General features: G+C 37.5%; 3 protein-coding genes across 4 annotated transcripts; 1 reads left to right on the top strand and 2 right to left on the bottom strand.

The window, feature by feature from the left end:
• Positions 1-603: 603 nt before the first annotated feature.
• Positions 604-9,214, bottom strand: naaladl1 (N-acetylated alpha-linked acidic dipeptidase like 1). Of its 2 annotated transcripts, XM_056745046.1 has the most exons (20): positions 9,127-9,214; positions 8,858-9,020; positions 8,539-8,711; positions 8,236-8,357; positions 7,351-7,470; positions 6,805-6,994; positions 6,631-6,724; positions 6,060-6,164; positions 5,886-5,971; positions 5,682-5,801; positions 5,243-5,328; positions 5,065-5,128; positions 4,528-4,595; positions 4,353-4,441; positions 4,155-4,248; positions 3,971-4,052; positions 3,628-3,801; positions 1,951-2,038; positions 1,770-1,862; positions 604-1,630 (listed from the first exon to the last, which is right to left on the bottom strand). In XM_056745046.1, the coding sequence occupies exons 3-20, from the start codon at positions 8,687-8,689 to the stop codon at positions 1,453-1,455; spliced, it is 2,004 nt and encodes a 667-aa protein (XP_056601024.1). In that variant the 5' UTR covers positions 8,690-8,711; positions 8,858-9,020; positions 9,127-9,214; the 3' UTR covers positions 604-1,452. The 2 variants fall into 2 exon arrangements, with proteins under 2 accessions (XP_056601024.1, XP_056601023.1); XM_056745045.1 differs by lacking the exon at positions 9,127-9,214 and having other exon boundaries at positions 8,858-9,054.
• A 2,295-nt stretch (positions 9,215-11,509) lies between these two features.
• erap1b (endoplasmic reticulum aminopeptidase 1b) lies at positions 11,510-17,845 on the top strand. Its single transcript, XM_056746523.1, has 19 exons — positions 11,510-11,753; positions 12,119-12,633; positions 12,738-12,876; positions 12,976-13,110; positions 13,260-13,380; positions 14,250-14,404; positions 14,495-14,608; positions 14,685-14,816; positions 14,900-15,031; positions 15,153-15,236; positions 15,342-15,499; positions 15,609-15,688; positions 15,846-16,029; positions 16,142-16,298; positions 16,382-16,566; positions 16,719-16,880; positions 16,969-17,109; positions 17,193-17,274; positions 17,411-17,845. The coding sequence occupies exons 2-19, from the start codon at positions 12,134-12,136 to the stop codon at positions 17,579-17,581; spliced, it is 2,832 nt and encodes a 943-aa protein (XP_056602501.1). The 5' UTR covers positions 11,510-11,753; positions 12,119-12,133; the 3' UTR covers positions 17,582-17,845.
• Positions 17,846-17,892: 47 nt separating this feature from the next.
• gtf2h2 (general transcription factor IIH, polypeptide 2) lies at positions 17,893-22,215 on the bottom strand. Its single transcript, XM_056746524.1, has 15 exons — positions 21,906-22,215; positions 21,685-21,762; positions 21,551-21,587; positions 21,180-21,266; positions 21,035-21,085; positions 20,900-20,954; positions 20,708-20,813; positions 20,461-20,551; positions 20,295-20,382; positions 20,011-20,118; positions 19,011-19,074; positions 18,821-18,927; positions 18,638-18,740; positions 18,513-18,552; positions 17,893-18,422 (listed from the first exon to the last, which is right to left on the bottom strand). The coding sequence occupies exons 1-15, from the start codon at positions 21,959-21,961 to the stop codon at positions 18,312-18,314; spliced, it is 1,182 nt and encodes a 393-aa protein (XP_056602502.1). The 5' UTR covers positions 21,962-22,215; the 3' UTR covers positions 17,893-18,311.
• Positions 22,216-22,236: the final 21 nt, after the last annotated feature.

The raw sequence follows: 22,236 nt of genomic DNA, 5'->3' as shown, positions 1-22,236 counted from the left end.
CAGTTTTATGTCTTTGGTAATTGGATATTTCATTATGGACACAATTATGACAACTGAATCTGTTTTATGTATTCAAGACCTAAATATGGACATTTCAAGAAGGAGGACAAAAATGTTTTGTGCATTATTTCAAGGACAGTTTCCTCGTAATATGGGGCAAGCAGCATGTGTCTCTGATACCATCATATTTCTGTAATGTGACTCTATATAACTCTCTATAGCAAGGTTTTTACCATAGTGTTTAACAGAGACTTCTAACAACAAAATAACTGTGTGTAATAATTTTTAAGGTGAAAGATGAAAATGTTGTGTCCCAAACTTTAGCCTTGTGTAGTGTCATCATTCATTTCGACTCTCCGTTCCTTACTGCCTTTTTGCAGAATACAACCAAAGGATTTTGGTATCGTGTAGTACAAGAGGTTCCCAGAGTGTGAATTTGCATCAGATTGAATATTTATAGAAAAACAGATGTTGAAATCAAGAAAAACCTATCTGTAGATATCACTAACTCAAAACATCAGAATCCGTATACAACTTTGGTAGCAGATGTGTTTGTAACTCTCATGTGCCTTAACCTTTTCCATGTTAGATGAACAAGATAAGTGTGTTTTATATGTTTTATTGGTTCCTAACGGTTCTCTCTCTCTTATTCTTATCTATCTCCTCCACTTTTTCTCTTTGCATAAAAACACACACACAAACACAGATTTACCCCGTCTCCTCCACTTTAACTCACTCTGTGTTCTCAATGTAGTCTAGACTGGTGGGTTTTGCCTTGTATTATTGTATTATAAACTTTCAAAAGATTGAGACAATTAAAAGGGTTTGATTATATAGTTGTTAATGCTTTCCTAGCGTGAAGAAAAATGCCACAGTGACAGAATGTATTGTTAATTTTACTAATACCCAGAAGAGAGAAATGCTCTTGTTAAAGAATAATACAGGTTTGTAGAGTATCACTTTGGTGTGTTTTCAATAAACCATGCCTGAAAAGAGTGTGTCTTGTGTGCTAAATGTTTTCTTTTGTACCCCAAATCCATCCAATCTACATTTTAGACAATGCTACTGTATGTAATGTATTCAATTTTTTTACTATGAGTATTTGTTGTAGAAATAGTGTGCTGGTAATAGTCCAAATGTAGCATAGTTTTTGTCATCCATACTTTAATTCTGCCCATTTTTAAAGGGATAGTTCACCCCAAAATCTGTATGGCTTTCTTTCTAATGCAAAACACAAAAGAAGATATTTTGGATGGTGGTACCCATTGACTTGCCAATAGTAGTGACTGTTTACCACTGTTGTTCGGTTGTCGACATTCTTCAAAATATCTTCTTTTGTGTTCTGCAGAAGATATTAAGACATACAGGTTTAATATGACAAGAGGGTGAGTAAATGATGACAGAATATTCATCCCTTTAAATTGTGGATGTTGCAAGTGCCCTGCCTAAATCTTAAATGACATCATCCAGCGTATGTGCAGCTCCCGCGATGGCCTGTGTGACAATAGATAAGTGTTTATGAGCCTGTTCCCAATCCGCTTTCAGTCCCGTTCTCTCAGCCTTCTCCACTGCATCTGCTAGCCCCGGGAAGGTGGGCACCTCTGATGACTTCGAGGCCCATATGACATGCCTGTGTGATGCCACGGAGTGTTAGAAGTGCTCCGGCAATTACATCGAACAGGTGTTACAACAGCACGGGCAAACAGAGAGTGGTCAAGTAGAAGACTATTAGTATTCATAAGGGATGTTTTGATAATGATGCTTCGTACCTGAAAGCGTATTTTTCTGGGAACGCTAACGGGTCGAGGAAGGCCCTGTCCAACAGCATGAGCTGATCATTAATTCTGCGTGCCTTCAGAGGCCTGTTGTTAAGATAGAGGTGTGAACATTGTGTTAATGCCATTGTGTTTGCTTTACAGTACATGTTATAAACTGGTCACTGTAACTTACGTTTCCTTTTTAAGGTTTGAGTCCCTGATCACAGCGTCCAGTTTTGTGGCTGATTTGCGGAATAGCTGCACAGCATTCTTTAAGGATGCTGGGTTTGAGAACAGTATTCTTACATTACAATCCCTGATGTCATTTCTTAAATTGTTCTTAAAGTGATGTTCACCCAAAAATGAACATTCTGCCATCATTTACTCACCCTCTTGTCATTTCAAACCTTTATGACTTTCTTCCGCAGAACACAACAGAAGATATCTTGAAAAATGTTGATAACCAAACAGCACTGGCCCCGATTCACTTCTATTGTATCAACACACAACCAATGCAAGTAAATGGGGGCCAGTTTACCACATTCTTCCAAATATCTTCTTTGGTGTTCTGTTGAAGAAAGAAAAAAGTCATACAGGGTTGAAATGAGAAGAGGGCGAGTAAATGATGACAGAATCACTTTTACAATAACATGTTATCATAGATCATTCAATAACAATGAGAAAAATCTAATAATTTCCCTCAATTCTCATAGTACATATACAAAAGGCATGGGTTTGAGTCCCTTTCTACACACATACGGATAAAATGAATACCTTGCATGCAATTTGCCACATGCATGACTGCAATCTACAGTGCCCTCCACTTTTCCTGGCACCCCTGGTAAATATGAGCAAAGAGGGCAGTAAAATAAATCTGCATTGTTTCTCATTTTGACATTTTATTTAAAACATCTACAAAAAACATCTACAAAATCATGCAGGTAAAAACATTTTGAAGTGGGTGGAATATCACATTGTGAAACTTTTTTTCACTCTAATAGACCTTGGCCACAATTATTGGCACCCCTAGAAATTCTTACATTTCTAGTGAAACAGTTCCCAAGTATATTCCCATTAATATTTACATTTTGTGAGCACACCAAGGTGACTAGAAACATAATGTTGTCCAGTCACGACTTCTTGTTTCACAGGAGAATAATTTTAAACAACACAAAGCCCAAACCCCCTTAATCATTCATCACCATGGGTAAAACCAAGAACAGTTCTGATGAGCAGAAAAAGATGTTTAAGCAACACAAAATAGAAAGTGGTTTAAAAGGAAATGGCTGAAAATATACAAATTTCCATTTCCAACATCAGGTCAATAATTAAGAAGTTTTAACAAATGTTTCATTCTCTCTGAAAGAGAATGTGTGTCTATATCGTCTTAATGCACAGCAAAGAGAATGTTTTGAGTGGCCAAAGACTTTTCAAAGATCACAGATGGAGAATTGCAGAAATTATTTAAATTTTAGTGTCAGAATTTTTTTAATAAAAATAAAGGACTGAACACACAGTCAAGATCCCGCAACAGGCCTCTCAGTTCCCTGACCTGAACCCTATAGAAAATGAGTTGGATGAACTGAAGAAAACTGAAAAGAAAACACCCAGAGTTGTATTTCTTATTAATTGAAGTTGCGGAGTGTATTAAATACAAGGGTGCCAATAATTGTGGCCAACATCTATGGATTTTTTTGTTTACAATGAGATAATCCCCCTACTTCAAATTGTTTTCCTTTATTGAAATGTTGTAATTTTATAGCTGTTTTAAATAAAATATCAAAATGAGAAACAATGCAGATTTATTTTTGCTCATACTTACCAAGGATGCCAATAATAGTGGAGGGCACTGTAAATGTTATTCGCTCACCAATAGAGATTCCATTATTTGTGAGTTTGGCTTCAAAGGCTTTCACAGCCTCATCGAGATACTGCTCCAGACTTTCCCCATAGTCACTGCAGTTTAAAGGCAACAGAAGACTGTCAGCCAATCTCACCAGCACGTTCCCTGCTGTCCTGGCTACCGCCTGGTGACTCGTAAAGCCTGCACAATGGAAAATAATTTGAATTTAATATCGAGCAGATGAGAAAAAGTCTGCGGTAAACACGCTTTCATATTGAAAGAGGGGTTACACTAGTTCAGCGCTAGAATAAAACAAAGCTAAATCAAATTAATATATTTTCCCCTGAGGAAACCTTGCTATTCAGTTCACCTGGATCAATGTATTTAGATGAGTAATCAAAGGTGTCATAAGCCGTGTGATAGGCAGGGTAGATGCGCGCTTTTGTCTGGCTCTGAAATATATGATTGAAAATATGTTGATATTATTACCTAACCTTGGGAATAATACGTTTGGTTATGTTTATAAATAGGCAAAAGTATAAACACCCACATACCCGGTCGTAGTAATAGGAAATGTCCATTGAAGTTATTCCTAGGTAGTGAATAAAAGGAGCATAATCACTTCCTGCTCCTGTCAAGAACCCCACACTGCAGATACAATAAACATCTATAAGAATTCATTTATTATTGGTGTTATACTAATAATTCTGCTAACAGCAGATCTTAACTAAGAAAACGTGAGCATGGAGTACTTTGGTATAAGGCCGTAATTGGGGCTGGACCGGTTGTAATATTTTATCCAGTTGTCATAGACTGATGCAGTGGTTCCAGGTGCCCGTACCTAAAAGTATATGACTCATCAAAGCTTATAAAGAAACACAAATGTCATCCTTTAAGAAAGTGAGTGGTACGAGACTCAATCCTCACCTGTTTGGATGCTGTAAACAGCACACCCTGTGTTGATGGGGATCCAGAGGCCCTCAGAGTGGCATTAGCTGTGATGGATAGAGAACACATGACCTTTAAGCTAAAACGAGTTTCCTTGGGGTGAAGTTTCTGCAAAAAATATCAACTAGATCCCTGTGTTCAGCAAACCGGAAGCATCTTGTATTACCTTCCAATAAGGGCAGTAAATCGCTTTCCCGCTGTGAATTATCATTCACAAATTCTTCCTGGTGGAACATACTTCCTAATTCGGTCCGGTCAACCACATCTCTCAAAACATTCAAAAAACTACTTAAAACCCATCTCTTCTGTGAATACTTGGAAAAAAACACTAACCTTCTCTTTCTCTCAACAGGTAGTGGTCTAGCTTTTGTTGAAACCAGTAACTTTGTATTGGCACCTATTGTATTATTGCTCCTGTATGACATATCGCTTATTGCTCCCTAAACACTTTGTAAGTAGCTTTGGATAAAAGCTTCTGCTAAATTAATAAATGTAAATGTGAAAGTAAACTAGTACCGAACACTGAGATATCCACGTTGATGTAGGCCACGGTGCGTTCACTCAGCTTACTGAAGTATTCCTGAGGTTGGAGAGTATTGCACATGTTAGTAAATGTGCCAGTACATTAAATTATCTTTCACTGGCACTGGTGTTTTATTAAGCCACCTCTGTGTGATAATATTTATCAACCCACCTCTGTGTATTCTGCCGATCCAATAAGGCCAAACTCTTCAGCTCCCCAGCTGCCAAAGATGATGGACCGCCGAGGTCTCCATTTCCCTTTCAGACAGATAAGGACATTACAGTGACATTTGATTTGGTCTATCGTTCATTTTGACTTTCGACTTTCGTCATGTCACTGTCATTTGTCTCTGCTTAAATTAGACAACTTTACAGATCAAGTAACACACATTTGTATAAGACAGATATTAATCTAAATATACATTTATATCATTTTTCTTATTTAAATCTAAATATCTTTTTTGACTGCTGCCAGAATAAACTCTACAATGACAGAGATTCTAAAAGGGAACATTTTATATTTTTAACCATCGATTCTCCAGTTAAAAATTGATTCCATGGCCTCCTAGGGCAACACTAGGGCAACTAAAATGGTTGTAATGAGACCTCACCTTCCTTCACCATTGTCCCAAGCACTCTGGTGATCTCTAGCATCACTGCTGTCCCACTGCTGGGGTCAATGGCTCCATGTACCCAGCTATCTCTGTGGTTCCCATAAATCACATATCTGTCTAAACATCACACACATAAAGCCACAGAAATATGTTAAGTTAAACAAACACCAGACATGGCTTACTATGTCACACAATACCTACCTGGCTCCACACTGCCTCGAATTATTCCCATAACATTCGCTGAAGGTTTTATCTCCTCACTGTTGTAAATGTTCAACTGAACATCGCTGACAGACAAAATAAGTATTTTTATTCTAACACACACTTATACTTTTATGTATATTGCCGTTTCACACGAGATGCAGATTTTCATACCTGCTGTTAAAGGCAGATGTGGATTGGAACCCTGGTCCACCAAACTTGTATGTGCAGTTGAATCCTCCTTGCCATGCAGCAGGGGCATCGGACCCGTCAAGCTCACTGTCACATAAAAAAGACTGTCAGAATTGAAATCACATAACTATGAAAATACAGACTGTATTTTCACCCCTCCCAAAAAAATCTGTCATCATTTAATCACCCTCTTGTCATTTCAAACCTGGTATGACTTTCAGTCTTGTGCAGAACACAAAAGAAGATATTTTGAAGAATGTAGTTAACAGGCACCCATTGTCTTGTATCGGTTTTGTGTCCATACAATAGAAGTGAATGAGTGCTGGCGCAGTTCTGTTACCAAGTTTCTTCAAAATATCATTTTTTTGTTCTGCGGAAGAAAGTCAGTCATAAAGGTTTGAAATGGCAAGAGGCTGAGTATATGATGACATCATTTTAATTTTGGGATGAATAATCACTTTAACAGAGCTTGTTCCAAAAAAATATTCAAATTAAAGTTCCAACAATGTGTCATTCAAAAAGTCTAAAGATATTTTTGAACGATTCCACTCACCAGATTAATGCATAGGCATCCTCAAACCCTATTGGTTGTGTCGGAATTGGTGGGATGCCTCTTATTTTTTCCTTCGGAATTCTGTAGGTGTCCTCTACAAACACAATTACATACATTTTTGTATTATATCTCACATGTATCCTATGTGTTTATAATAAAAAGATCACTTGTTACCCTTCGCAGCTAAATAAGGTGTCAACAAGTCCCCAAAGTCAATGTTGTATGAGCCTCGCTCCACACCGGAGGGTGGAAGATACCAGGAGTTAGGGTAAGTTTTACTTTCATCAGAGATGCCATCATTTATGTCATTTGGATCTGTATAGACCAGCACCCCGACAACTCCAAACTTCTCTGCATTGATAGCCTGTTTAGTGATGTCATAGTGAGGAGAGCAAAAATGTTATGCGTCATTAAATTTCAAAAGTGATGATTTCTTCTTTAAAGTGAGCGTTCACCTAAAAAAAAGATATTTGGAGGAATGTCAGTTACTAAACAGATTTCACCCCTATTGCAATAGTAGGGAAACTAAATACTATTGGAGACAATGGGGGATGAGATCTGTTTGGCTACTTACATTCTTACAAATATCTTCCTTTGTGTTCATCAGAACAAAGAATTTTATACTGGCCTGGAACAATCATTGTAAATAATGACACAATTTTATTTTAAGGGTGAACTATCCCTTTAACGTTTCCAAAAATAACATCTCATCGTTATTACTTTCCCAGATCTTCCTTCTCCTCCATATCTGGTTATGGCAATGGTTCCTCTCAGATCCACTGTTGCGTTTAACAGCGCGTAGTCACTCATTTTACCTTGGTTTGCATACACAAGCTTTCCCTGCATATAAAACATTGACCAATCAGTTTTCCAAACCATATGAACATATGAAGTTTAATTGCAGCTATTAACTTTCTTTCAGCCATATCTCTTATATTTCTTAATGACATGATCTTATCAGGTTTTGATCAAACAAGTGAAATAACGATATGATATAACACCAAGCTTAACAAGTCAACAGCGGGGCATCAGTAGGTGAAGACATAACTATCTATCAGGAGACTTTATTGCGCAATCATATGGTATGATAACCAAAAGATTACAATCAGTCTGTTTTGTCCATAAAAGTCAATAAGACATACTTTTATAGTCAGTGACTCCAGACATTGTTTTATCTCTTGTTTAGCCTTTTTGCTGTTTAGAAGGTCATTATTCAATTCAATTCAATTTTATTTATAAAGCGCTTTTCACAATGTGCAAAGTTCCAAAGCCGCTTTACAGGAGAAAATAAGAAAAATAAAAAAACACAAAAATGGTAAAACACAGCACAGTGCATGGAGTTTATATAACAACCAAGATCATTCTAGTAAATAATATCTAATAAATGCAGTCTCCCGGTGGTTTATTTAGCATATTATGCATTAAATGAAAGCTTGGCTGAAAAGATGTGTCTTTAAATGACATAATATTGTTATGTCATAGTGACATCACATTACAAAAAAACAATGCAAAATATTATTAAATTAGAGTAATTACATTAGTTAATATATTATTTAAAATTTCATGAGATATTAATTGTATAAAGAGATGTGTGAGGATAGCAACCTTGGCGTGTCCTGCTGGAGAATATGCCGCGTAAGGCTGTACCACCTCTGGGTCGTCCTGCTCTGGGTAGTACGCTTTCTCTCTCTCTCTTACCGTGAACAGAACCTTGTCACTGGGATCAACTAGTAAAAAAATGAATCAGAAAAATCTCTTATGAAATAATGTAATCATATCAGTGATTAAATCATTCAGTATGTCTGTGTTAGCCAGCAAAAGTGAAGTCCAGGGGCTGTACTGACATTAATTCAGTATTAAAAGTAAAATACTGTTATTCATAGCATGCATGTATAGTATGCATCTTACCAACAGTGACTTTGTTAGGGTTAGCTTTGTTTGGGAATGACAGATACACATTGTAGTCTTCTCTCCATGCATTGTCCAAGCCTGTTTTTGGGTCCCGCCATCTCTTCAACATAAACTCCACTGTTGCCTCATCTCCAGGGGTTGTGGCCATGTGGGGAACCTTGGTCAGTTCCCTTTGGATAAAGATGCCAGAAGTGAGGTGTATAAACTATAAATGAGTATATAAACTTTCAACTAGGTATGCATTACTCTTCATCAAGAATCAAAAATGTATTCAATAGATTTTTTGGTCGTGCACTCATCAGTATAAATAAATGACCTGAGGTTCTCTTGAATTTGAATGTTGTCCAGTTCCTCAAGTAGTTTTGTAATAATTCCTTCGTCCACATCCTGGGATGCATCTTGGACCCACTCTGGTTCAGACGTGCCCTTGTTAATGGCGAAGTGACCAAGCAGGATACCTACTGTTAACGCCACTGCTCCTGTGAGGAGTCCCAACAAAACCTCCTTAAGCATAATGTTTGTATCTCAGAGATCTGAAAGCACAGTCCTAGGGCTACTAGTGAGGATTTGAAAGTGACACTTAACTCTATCCTCCTATTTAGGCTGTAAAGAGAATCTCATGACCATGGAGTTAAGATTTTAAACAGTTGTCCAAAATTCCAAGACCTGATAAGAGATGTTCAAGCAAGCCATAAAGTTTATTCATTAATCATGTTTTTGAACAGTCACTATTGCACTTTATCCTCTTTCAGGCACAGAAAGAGATTGTAAAATAATTGTTCTAAACACTAACACGTCACACATCCACATCAATGCACACAGGTTTTGAACGTGACTGAGTTTATTGAGTCCCTCTTTATGACCACCACAAAAGTTATATCACCTTAAAGAAATTGAGGCAAATTTAAAACAAGAATCTATATGGTTCTTTCTAGGAAAAAGTAACAAATTGTACTTTGAAACTCTTAAAATTAAGTATTTTTTTCGGCAAATAAGAGAAAGGGCTTTAACCTTTAAAAGCTGATGTCAACCTCAGGTCAAACTAATCTGTGTTGTCTTGTCTTATCATAAAAGTATTTGATGTAAAACCATGATTTAGAGTTAAAAAAACGAATTTTGTAAATACTAGAAAATACTTTAATTCATATATATATATATATATAATGTATTTATTATCTTTTTCAAGTTGTTTATCATTTTTATGAAGTAATGTTAATAAAAAGGAACATCCCATTGCATAATAGCATGTTTGATGTGCTGGTATTATTTTCAGGTGAGTGAAGATTAGAAGCCTTTGCCTTCATATTACATTACCGAGTATCACTAGTTTCAGAAGAACCTTCAGTTATACTGTAATTCTGGAACCAAGCCTGCCCCAGAACCAAGGGCGATTCTAGGTTTACAATATTAGGGGGGCTCAGCCTCCAATGAGGATATATATATAGAGAGAAAGCCACACTCTAATCACCACATATTGTATACGTTACTAAAATAAATAATTTATTTTATAAAGAAAGAATATGCAGAAAAGCATAAATACAAGTTATTGTTATTCAAATTAATATCACATTAATTGGTCAATCTGCAACATTTGTATTTCAAAGTGAAAACAACAGCCACAAATCCATAAATAAATGTTTCAATCAACTGCTGAATCATTATTTAGTAAGAATAACTTAATATGTTTCCGTGCCATTCATTCTGATTAGCACTAGCGCTGTCACTCTCTGCATGACTGCGTGTTCATCTATTACTTCCACAATATGTTTTCAATTAATGATAAAAATACTGAAGAGTCTGAAAAACGACATAGAGCTTCTGTACACTTTTATTTAACTCAGAACAATGAATAACACTGCCGCACCGGGCTGATCTACAGTAACTCTGCCCGTCCTCTTTCCGGAGCTGTCAAAACTACCGTCGACTCTCTATAACTATAGCACATCATCATTAATGACACTTTCTGTGCGCTACAGTATCATCTTGATCGTGGAAGTATGCCGTCATTTGTGTTTAGTGCTTTCATTTTGCTTGAGGTAACGTTAACAAATAGAAATAGTTAACGAGGGGTGTACGCATATAAAACTTTTAAACAGTGAATGGGAAAGGATCTTTTATCGCTTCCACATCATATTAAGATGCATTTATAACAAAGAATGGCAAAAATGCAGATGTCATGTTAATGAACACACCTTGTAAAATTACTCTGCTAATGACGAACTCCAATGTGCTGCAGTGTGAACTGAAGAATGCGCTAAATAACGCAGCCTCACGCCGTTTTCATAATAAGAGTTTTAAGGGGGCTATAAAGCGATCTCGAATTCTTGTACAGATTACATTACACACAATATTTTAGGGGGGGGCTGAGCTAGAACTGTAGGGGGGCTTTAGCTCCCCTAAATTGGGCCTCGCAACGCCACTGCCCAGAATCATTAGCATACCGAATTTTCCACAAAAACATCCAGACATTTCAGTTTGTGAGTCTTTAAAAAGTCTCAAATTTGCCCTCATGTGTTTGTCAGTACTTTGCCATCAAATATCTGGCAGAGAGACCCACTCACTGCATTACTTTTGTAAGTCAACTGTTTGACTTGTCTGCTAGTCTGCCAAACAGTTAAAAAAATCATGATCAAATATTTTTTAGTATAAAGACAAGTAGACAAAGCAGGGTCCTCAAATTATATATTGAAGATGACTGACTTTATAAAACCATTTTCAACCTTATATATATACATATCATATTATCCACACATTTACATACTATATGTAAAACAAATATTTTGTACTTATTTCTCTAGAGAATTGTAAACTAGCCACGTGCATTTGATTAAAATAAGCTAATCACAGTTTATTTTTGTGCCTATGAAGAAGCTAAATGTGTCTGCCTTCGTCTTATAACGTTACATTTTGTGCAATGTAAAGATGTGAGAGAGTGGGGGGGCTTTCTGCGAAAGATTTGGCAACAACAGTATTCACGTCCGCTTCCACATGGTGCACTTGCAGCTGATTTTTATTTATATTGTGGTGCTCGCAAATGTCAAGTCCTAATACTCAACCAACATAGGTAAAGCGCTTTTTTCAAATACTTCCCATGATGCAAATGTCAAAAGGATTTCATTTTCACTTTCACATTCGTTGAAAGTGCTCCTTTTGCCGTCCCCAATCACATACAGCTGGATTTTTTGAACAGATCGGGGATTCTAACTAAAATCGTAAGTGTTTTATGATATACGAATGGAACTAACGTTACGTTGTCTCTTGCACTTGATAATACGGCGTCAGTGAGCTGTGCTTACTATTGCACGCGATCTCATGACGTTTCACTTTAAACAATTAATATTGAACGCAACGTTGGTGTTGTGCAGTACATAACTGTCACCTCTCCAAAGGTAAAATATCATTATATGTACAAGACATTTGATTTAAAAACGCACGCTTCATGACCTCTTGGTCTGTCGTATGAGAACATGCAGTGTCATTGCTCGACACATGTGCTTTACCTCCCTTTTACTATAACCGATTTTAGTCATCTTTTAAAGTGATCTCTTTTTAACGCATAATGTTTTCCTTTCCCAAGTAACACTGGACCGCCATGATGCGTTTTGTTCTGTTCGTGAGTCTCTTGGTCCTGCTGCCCACTCACTTGTGGGCTACAGTCACTGATGTAAATGAAGAGCCCACATCATTTCCCACATCATCCAACGGAGAACCATTTCCCTGGAACAGAATGAGATTACCTGACACGGTTACCCCCCTTCATTACAATCTTCTTATCCACCCCAACCTCACCACTTTAGACTTCACAGGATTTGTGCAGATCAAAATTGAGGTCCATCAAGACACCAAGACCATCATATTGCACAGCAAGGATATTCAGATCTCAAATGCAAGGCTTCTTAATACAGACAGGGGTCACGTACAGCCCCTAAAAGTGCTAGAGTACCCTTTCTACCAGCAGATTGCTCTTATATCTCATGATTTATTAAAGACCGGCAATGTTTATGTAATTCAGCTGATGTTTGCCGCCAACCTTTCTGAGAGCTTCCATGGATTTTACAAGAGCACATACCGCACCAGCAAGGGAGAAACTAGGTATGGGAGCGTTTTTCTAAGAGTACCGGATTTTTATTTGGCCGTAATGTGTGATCTACTTTGGATATAAGTTATGTTTGATGTCGTGAGGTTTTAATTCCCAGGGTCGTGGCGTCCACCCAGTTTGAGCCAACCAGTGCCCGAGTAGCCTTTCCCTGTTTTGATGAACCTGCTTTCAAAGCCAATTTTTCTGTGCGGATTCGCAGAGAAGCAGAGCACATTTCACTCTCAAACATGCCTAAGGTACTGCCTGAGATATCAGCAGAAATCTTGGATAAATCATGATACATATGTACTGTTAATTTGCCATGAGAGAGACTTTAAACTTCTTTTTTATTTCAGCTAAGAACATTAGAGCTTCCACATGGTCTGTTTGAGGACCAGTTTGATGAGACTGTAAAGATGAGCACATACTTGGTGGCTTTCATTGTCTCAGACTTTCTCTCAATTAGCAAGACCAGTCAGAATGGAGTCCAGGTTAGAACGCAGTCTGTATGCATTTGGTTACCTTACATGTGAAGCTAAAGCCCCTGATATATGTTATTGGATGTCTACTGTATGATATCACACATTTTTCACCGTACTCTGAAGGCATTTATCCTTATGTCTGCAATTACTGAATTCAGATTTCAGTGTATGCAGTGCCAGAGAAGATAGACCAAGCAGAGTTTGCCCTGGATGCTGCAGTGAGGCTGCTTGACTTCTATGATGACTACTTTGATATTCCCTACCCTCTGCCCAAACAGGGTACAGTAGATACTTGCACATTCTATTATTTTAATACTTCATCGTTTGATGATCTTGGAATGTTATATTATTATTTAGGGACCAAACCATTTGTTGGTGTAAGTAGCCTAATTAAATGCTGTTTATTTAAAATGGGTTTTCAGTCCAAACATCTCAGAAAATGTATTTATTACTAATATATTAAATCACCTGTTTATATTTGTCTAAATTACTGATGATAGACATCAGAAAACAGAAAAATATCAGTCTATGCACAAGTTTTCTATTTTAAAAGAGGGAAAAATTGATCTGTTATGGATGTAAAACAGACGCATGTTTTTAAAAGACAACATATTTTGTAGGATTTCTGTGAATTGTACAAACCAAGTAATTGACAAAACAGAAGAAATAATACTCAAAAAATGGGGAAGAGATAGCTCTTTATAAAACGCAAAATAGTTCTTTTAATTTTCAAATGCCTGTTTATAAGAAATATGGACTGCGATGGATGTGACAGTGCACTTACCGAACTACATAAAATCATGGTTTTAAAAACACACACACACAAATGCTTTAAAAACTAAAAGAGATACTTCACATGGGTATTTAAATCAGTAACAATTGAATTGTTCTGTAATTCTTTCACCACCTTTATGTGGTTTACTGAATAGTCATTTTTCAGTGTGACAGATGAATGTTTAAACATTTAAATATTGTACATAGTCTCTAATCTAATGCAAGCATATGCAAATTATATGAATACCAATCATACAATAGTTAGAAATGCTTCTTAAATGCTGCTTAGTTGAATACAATGTGGCTAATTGCCCATATTTAAATCCATAAATCGTAAAATGTCCTTCATTATTGTATATTAATCTGCTCCCTAGACCTTGCAGCAATCCCAGACTTCCAGTCAGGAGCGATGGAGAATTGGGGTCTGACCACGTATCGTGAATCAGGTCTTCTCTTCGATCCAGAAAAATCCTCTGCTTCAGACAAGCTGGGCATCACTATGATCATCGCTCATGAACTGGCCCATCAGGTGAACATATAATGTCATTTACCTACTCATGGGATCATGGAATGAATACTACTGATGTTAATCGTTTATTCTGCTGTCTGTTTTGGTTAGTGGTTTGGTAACCTGGTGACCATGCAGTGGTGGAATGATCTGTGGCTGAATGAAGGTTTTGCCAAGTTCATGGAGTTTATATCTGTTAACATCACCAATCCTGAACTGCAAGTTGTAAGTCCTCGTGTGTTGTAAAAGTGGATTCTTATTGAAGATCTGTGTTAACAAAAATGTCACATTTGTGCTACAGGAGGATTATTTCATGGCGAAGTGCTTTGAGGCTATGGAGGTAGATGCTTTAAGCTCCTCTCATCCGGTGTCCACGCCGGTTGAGAACCCAGCTCAGATACAGGAGATGTTTGATGATGTATCATATGATAAGGTGCCTAAAAAGCCTTTCCGAATTCTGAAGATTTTTTGCTAACTTCCTAACTTTTTTAATGAAAGTTGTGAATGTCGTTTCAGGGGGCTTGTATCCTGAACATGCTGAGAGAGTTTCTCACCCCAGAAGCTTTTAAATCAGGAATTGTTAGATACCTGAAACGCCACAGCTACAAGAACACAGTCAACAGTGATCTGTGGGAAAGTCTGACCAATGTAAGTCATTTAAAAAAATTTAAGTGTAAAAGATAAACCTCTACCAAATGTCTTGTGATTACATTTTGCTTGTGTTTCTCCATGTGCTGTCTGCTGACAGTTTTCTATTTTTCTGTTTTAGGTCTGCGAGTCTGATGGTTTGGATGAGACCAGACTGAAGGGTGATAAGTCTTGTCGACGGAGTGGCTCAAACTCGGGAGCCTCTGTAAGTTAGATTGTTACATCATTGATCTAAATATGACATATTTTAAATAATAAAAGCGCAAATATTCAATTAAGAAGGACTTTTTGTGTGTGCTCCGTCTGTTAGAAATGGCAGTCTGAGGATGAGCTGGATGTCAAGGCATTGATGGAGACTTGGACATTGCAGGAGGGCTTTCCAATTGTTACTGTGGCGGTCCAAGGTCGTGAAGTCAGACTCAGTCAGGAGCGTTACCTTAAGAGCGATGACCTTACTCAGACGTCTAGGTTAATATCAAATATCTACATTCAGTTTTTTAATAATTAAGTCTGATTTTTGGCCTGTTGCATTGTTAGTTTGGCTAGATCTTTGGTTCTCAAACTTTTATGAATACAGCTTCCTTTGGCAAGTTCCATTGACTTACATTACCAGCGGCTCAACCACAGTGCAGCGCTTCCTGCTTAAGACCAAGACAGGTGTGTGGTAATATGCTCAGATTTACAATGCTTACAGAGGATTCAATACATAATTTTATATCAGTCATGTTTGCATTGATAACACAATGCTTTACCAATTGAGCTACATGAACACGAGAACAATAAAAACACTGTTTTATGATTCCTCCTCATACAGATGTGCTGTATCTGCCAGAGGAGGTGGACTGGATCAAGTTTAACGTGGACATGAGTGGATATTACATCGTACATTACGAAGGTTCTGGTTGGGATGATCTCATCACGCTGCTCAAACACGATCACACAACGCTCACAAGTAATGATCGGGCCAGTCTGATAAACACTGCCTTCCAGCTGGTCAGGTCAGTCATACACATATTGATCATATTGGTCAGTGTTGAGGAAATGTATCTAATAGAAAATTAAGACTTTGAGCACTTACAATACTATTGTCTCTCATTGTGTTCGGGACAGTGTTGGTAAGCTCCCGTTGGATAAGGCTTTAGATCTGACCCTGTATCTGAGCAAGGAGACGGAGATTATGCCAGTGACCCAGGGCTTCAGTGAACTTGTGCCTCTCTACAAACTGATGGAGAAAAGAGACATGGTGGAGCTGGATAACCAGATGAAGGTCAAACATATTAAGACATATTTAGAATCCCACACAAATTCTGTCTGTGCCCAAAAATCTCAATGTAATTGATCTTGCTCCAGGGTTACATTCTGCAGTTGTTCAGGAATCTCATAGACCAGCAGTCGTGGACGGATGATGGCTCTGTGTCTCAAAGGATGTTGAGGAGCTACCTTCTCTTGTTTGCCTGCGTGCGTGGTCATCCACCTTGTGTTCGCACCGCTACCCAGCTCTTCAACAAGTGGAAGGAGTCAGATGGAAAAATGAGGTCAGCAGTCAATTTTAGATGGATGCTTGAACTCACTGTTTGTCTTATTTTTCTTTTCGTTTTCAGTTTCTAGTCATCTGATCTTGTTTTAAAATATTGAACTTACTTTGCTCAATACGCTTTCTCCCCATTTTGGTACTTTGGTTTTTCAGTCTTCCCAATGATGTCACCATGGCTGTGTTTTCGGTCGGCGCCCGGACTGAGGAGGGTTGGGACTTCTTGTTTGAGAAGTACAAGGAGTCTATGTACATCTCCATAAAAAGCAGGATCAAAATGGCACTCACGACCAGTTCTCTAGATCACAAGTTAAAATGGTAATGAATTTGGCTTTACGTTACCTTAATAGTGAAAGATAAATTGCATTTTATTTCAAGTTCTTATTTCATGTTCTATTTCTCTCAGGATGATGGAACAGAGTCTGGTGGGAGAGCTGATAAAAACTCAAGATCTGCCGTATGTTGTGACTTCGGTCAGTAAGAATCCTAAAGCCTTCAAACACGCATGGGACTTTTTGAAAGCCAATTGGGACTCCCTGATTAAGAAGTGAGATACTTGTTTCTTTGTGCACACACTATTGAGATGTTGTTGGCAGTTATTTTAAGTTCTCCATGTACTTTGGCTTATAGGTTTGATCTTGGCTCACACTCAATAGCTCACATGGTAGTAGGCGTGACCAATCAGTATTCAACCAGAGAAATGCTGGCTGAGGTAAGTCTGTTGAATCAAACAGGTCAACAGGAGCTGTTTTACCAAGTAAAATGTTCTCTTAAGCCAATAACTTGGCAAAAATTTTGATAACATAAAGATTCTTTTTTTTGTTTAATGTGTTTCTCTGGTCTGTCAGGCTCGGGGTTTCTTTGGTTCCCTTCGGGCTGAAACGGGAGCAGAACTGAGGTGCATACAGCAGGCTGTAGAAAACATTGAAGAGAACATTCGCTGGATGGACAAGAACCTTCCACTACTGCAGGCCTGGCTGCACAGACACTTTGAACAGCTCAAAAATACAGAGTTTTGAAGGTTATTACACATAAGCTAGTCATAGCTGGGCCATAGGTGTATAAATTTGATCTGTTTGAAGTCTAAATTTTTGTGCCTGTTGTTGGTGGGTTGCTAGTGTGTGAAGTTTCAATTTTTGAAATATTGGGTAAATTAGTTTGGAATAAAAGTAGAACATATTTTATGGTCAAATTCAGTCCCCAGGCAATTTTTCTATTTTTTATTTCATTGGAAAGATATTTTTTGTCCTTAAAATAAAAACGTTTTAATTGACTAGAAATTACTGATTTAGCATGAATTGTTTACATTTTGCTATAATGAACCATGCAATTTGGTATTATTTTGTTTTTAATGGAAAACTTTCTTAGGTACTTGGTCATCAGCAACTAACAAAAGTATTTACAACTGGTTTGGGTACAAGCAAAGACATTAACATCTTGTCATATGCAATTACAAAAATAACAGTATCTGTATAGATTATATAACATCATAACACAAATCTGCCACAGACAAGCCTAAAAAAGGAAGAGCGTTGAAAATCTTGTTCTTCTGGCCTTACGGATTTGGTCAAACACTTTCCTCCCATAGGGGGAGTCCTTTCATACAATTACAGCACAATTGTCATCAGCCACAAACTCCAAAGAACTGGCTTTTATCCTCCATCTGAGCCAACAAGAATCTAAATCTGTGGCTGATGACATCCTACTTATTAGACCTGAATAAGTCCATAAGATTCAGGCTATCCTGCTTCAGGATGTCCCATCGGTGTGCATGCAGCCGGGACAGCAGTGAAGTGTGTCATGTACAAAGAGATCACACTCTACGCAGAACACTTTCTTACACGACGGACAAGTAAATATCTGCAGAGAGTAGAAAAAAATGAGGCAGAATGTCTCTGAAAACAGACACAATGAGTTAACGCATAAAACATTTGAAATTCTAAAACCTACTCTTTTGTCTTTCAACTCTCCTTGGCAAGCCTCACAGAACCTGAGAAGACAAATTCAGGATTGTGAGATACATTGTGATAAACAGGACTGATGGTGAACTATGACAGCGTAAGTGTGGAGCTCACTTCTCTCCTTCGTATTCCTCAAGCAGGGTCTCCTGAAAGGCATCCAGAGGGAAGAGATGGTGGAAGGAACGGGCCAGGTGAGGAGCAGAAACCAATGTTAGACCTGCACCACAGAGAAGACAGACTTAATGAGAACTAAACACATTGATGTTTAAAGATCAGGCACAACATGAGAGGACTTACCGCACACTTTGCATTCCACCGGAAGCTCAGTATATTTGCCTCTGCACTGTGGACAGTAATATCCTCCGAGAGTGAGTTCTGGCCCTCCAGATGTGCTTTCAAGGTGCCTAAAGTATGAGGCAAAATTAGAACTCTTAATAGTATTTACCATATATTTTAACTGGTAAGAGTATCACTAAACTGTACTTACGACATACTGAAAGAGGGTTTGGCATCCTGATCTGACATGGAGGCTATGACGTGCTGGGGGAATCCTAAACAAATTATTTATACACACATGTTGTAAACAAATACATACTGGATATTGTAGCTTATGGTAGAATAGAACTTTAGAGGGATAGTTCATCCAAAAAAAAGTTTTTCCAAATGTGTATGAGAGCCATTCTACAGAATTCATGCAAACTGCTGTCCCACATCAAAAAAGCACATTTAAAAAGCATTCACGTATTCAAATCTAAATTGTTCACTAAGATCCTTCTATTCTGTATAGTAACGCACAATAATATTTAAATTATCAGTAAACTTAATATATGTAAACTCATCATTTATTGGATACTTTCAATTGGGAGATTATATATATTATTGTGTTTCGGTAGTGATAACATTTGGGGAACATTTTATAACTTTCTCAAATTACAATAAGCAAATGAACTGCACACTTACAAGAAATGTGTACCTTTGATATTACACAATTTGGATATAAAAAAAAATCGTTTTCAAGATGTTTTCCAACTCTGACTTTGCACCAATTCTGTAGAATGGCCCATGAAATGTCTTTATTCTGATGAACACAGAGAAGGATATTTGGAAGAATGCTTATGATCAAACAGTTCTTGACCACCATTGACTACCCTAGTAGAAAAAAATGACTTTAATAATTATTTTGTTCTGTTGAACACAAAATAAAATATTTCGAAGATTGTAGTAGAGCAAACAGTATTGGGGCACTTTTGATTAGCATTGTAATTTTTCCTACTATGTTAGTCAATGGAGTCCAAGAACTGTTACAAGCATTCATCCAAATATCTTTCTCTTTGTTCAACCAAATAAAAAAATGTATACAGGTTTGGAACAACTAGAGAGTGAGTAATTATTGTCAGATTTTTCATTTTTAGTTGAACAATCGCTTTAAGACGAAACAAAGATACTGGATCATGTAAAAAGACATAGGGGAGTAAATCTGTGATCACCCATGCGAATGAGGGAGCACTCGGAGGAGGAGCTGGCAGGAGGTGGTTTCACATGCAACATCAATAGCTCTTTGAAATGACCTTCATCCAATATCACATTGTAGCTTCCTATTGGGCCAAACATTTAAATTTATTCTTTGACAGACAATTTTGTCCAAAATTACAAGCAGGGTTTATTCAGTGTATACATTTATTCTGTCTTCAAGACCTTACCGAGTAAACAAAAATTTTAGACAACAGCCGATCATTAGCTATGTCAGTTGGACAATATTACAACAACAAACCTCCTGTTTCTCTTGTGAGAATGGTGCACACTCGAACCTCTGCCGACAGTCCGATCACAGACACTCTGATTTTCAAATCTTTAATGGTCTGTAGAAGTATTAAAACAGACTATCACTGAATTTACTATCCTCAACTCACAGATTAGAGATAGTAGCTAACACTTACTTTGATAAGTTCATAGATGTTGGCTGGGTCACAAGTGGTCAAACTGCTGAAAACGATCAGAATCTCTTTGCTTGTATGAGCAGGCATGTGTCTGTATGCGAAAAGGATCAGATGGTTACATAAAGGACGTAGATGAAGTACAAATGCAAAAAAATATTACATGCTTCAAATAACGGTTAGAATACCGAATATAATATACTCACAGCAATGTCAAACATGATCTTAAGAGCGCTGGATTGTTACTTACTTCAGAGTCTGCATTGCCATGTGGAGAGAGTTATAAAGAGATGGTTCTCCTATGCATGTTGAGTCCACAGCTTTCTTAAGTGCTGCTATATGCTTCTTAGGATTCCCTGTTCACAGTCAACAACAGCTCTAATACAAGATGATGATGATAACCAAAACATCAAAACATTAAACGGAACACAAAAGCATCAACCTGCAAGATCTGTCAGTCTCTCTGCCCTCTTGTTCTTGGTAGTAATGATTCCTATCTGTGAGGATAGTACATGTTACTACAATGCATACTTGCAATGTAATGCTCACAACTACAGAGTCATTATAGGCACATTACCTGACTTATTGGGTTCTGGTCAAAGTATTCTTCTACAAAATACTCCATCAGCTATAGGATTCATAAGGAAAGATGGAGATGCATCAATAAAGTAAGGTCTCTCTCTATACGTCCTCATGGACACTGCAGATGTGGTGCTACAAACCTTCAAGGTGGAGGTCAGCCTGTTTGGCTTTAAGTCTTGATCTTCCATTGTTCTAGATGTGTCAACAACCACAAAAAGGTGGCGCATCTAGGGAAATCATATGCTTTAGTGCTGAATGCAAAGATAACTGTAGACCACTTCGATAGATGTAAAGACTGGTCCAGGTTTCATTTTCGTATTTCTGTTTTTTATTTTACTTATATAATTAAATCTTAAAGATATTTTTTGTTCGGTTATAAATGATCTGTTGGTTGTTTTTTGTTCAAACATTTATGCAGTGTTAAATGACTGAAGGCGGATGTTCTTCTGGACCAGTATCGTTTACGCTTTCTAATGTGGTCTATAGAGGACAGGAATAGTATTCATCTTACCATCCCAAGTCGAACTTGTCCATGACTTTCAAACACTCTGGAATATGACAGACACAGACATCGCATGTGAGCATCAGACCAAAATCATCTGTTTATACAGTAAAATGTGTTAACTTGGCATGCGAGTACTGGACCTTTTCCTCTTTGCCTGGAAAAGAATGTCATCTACTGTAGCTTTCAGAGATCCAGACTCATCCTCCTTCAGAACCTCCCTGAGAGAGACACATATCACCTATTCATGTCACTGTGTACTTTTCTTATGTTCTGTTCAGCGCGTGACAGTCTGGTCATTTCTGAACCCTTTTGTCACTTCATTATTTTAATATACCTATTTATATGAACGTCAAAAACTCACCATGTTCGTTCGTATCCCCCTTCCCAGCGTTTTGTTCTCTCTGGCTCTTCATCCATAACTTAATTAATAAAATGATGTATTAATGGAAATAACTTTATTAGAAAAGGTCTGCCCACTCGGGTATTTCAAAGTCTGGTTTTAATTTAAACGAACACTTCTATAAAATTATGAGCGCATCAAGCACCAAATTCAAGAAAACCTCAAATTATTAAAGACGAAATTTCGGGAGAACTTCTAGTTGGTATACAATTAAAAATAGCTTTATTTTAGTAAGATTATATTTTAAGGTACATAACAAAACGATGCCGGTCCTGTACGTCGGTATAATGTG

Source organism: Triplophysa dalaica, chromosome 4, assembly GCF_015846415.1.
Source record: "Triplophysa dalaica isolate WHDGS20190420 chromosome 4, ASM1584641v1, whole genome shotgun sequence".
NCBI classification, from domain to species: domain Eukaryota; kingdom Metazoa; phylum Chordata; class Actinopteri; order Cypriniformes; family Nemacheilidae; genus Triplophysa; species Triplophysa dalaica.
The sequence above is the reverse complement of the archived record's forward strand: the minus strand, read 5'-3'. Positions and strand labels throughout refer to the sequence as shown.

What these genes read in the sequence shown, in the direction of transcription:
- naaladl1 (XM_056745045.1), bottom strand. Translation starts at nt 9,054, where the DNA reads ATGCTTAAGGAGGTTTTGTTGGGACTCCTCACAGGAGCAGTGGCGTTA. An exon ending in CAAATTCAAGAGAACCTCAG is followed by an intron (nt 8,712 to 8,857) that starts GTCATTTATTTA and finishes CTTTATCCAAAG; the next exon opens with GGAACTGACCAAGGTTCCCC. An exon ending in GATCGGCAGAATACACAGAG is followed by an intron (nt 5,129 to 5,242) that starts GTGGGTTGATAA and finishes CTCCAACCTCAG; the next exon opens with GAATACTTCAGTAAGCTGAG.
- erap1b (XM_056746523.1), top strand. Translation starts at nt 12,134, where the DNA reads ATGATGCGTTTTGTTCTGTTCGTGAGTCTCTTGGTCCTGCTGCCCACT. An exon ending in ATGATGTATCATATGATAAG is followed by an intron (nt 14,817 to 14,899) that starts GTGCCTAAAAAG and finishes ATGTCGTTTCAG; the next exon opens with GGGGCTTGTATCCTGAACAT. An exon ending in CCTGCTTAAGACCAAGACAG is followed by an intron (nt 15,689 to 15,845) that starts GTGTGTGGTAAT and finishes CTCCTCATACAG; the next exon opens with ATGTGCTGTATCTGCCAGAG.
- gtf2h2 (XM_056746524.1), bottom strand. Translation starts at nt 21,961, where the DNA reads ATGGATGAAGAGCCAGAGAGAACAAAACGCTGGGAAGGGGGATACGAA. An exon ending in GAGACTGACAGATCTTGCAG is followed by an intron (nt 20,814 to 20,899) that starts GTTGATGCTTTT and finishes GACTGTGAACAG; the next exon opens with GGAATCCTAAGAAGCATATA. An exon ending in GAGAGTTGAAAGACAAAAGA is followed by an intron (nt 18,423 to 18,512) that starts GTAGGTTTTAGA and finishes TACTCTCTGCAG; the next exon opens with ATATTTACTTGTCCGTCGTG.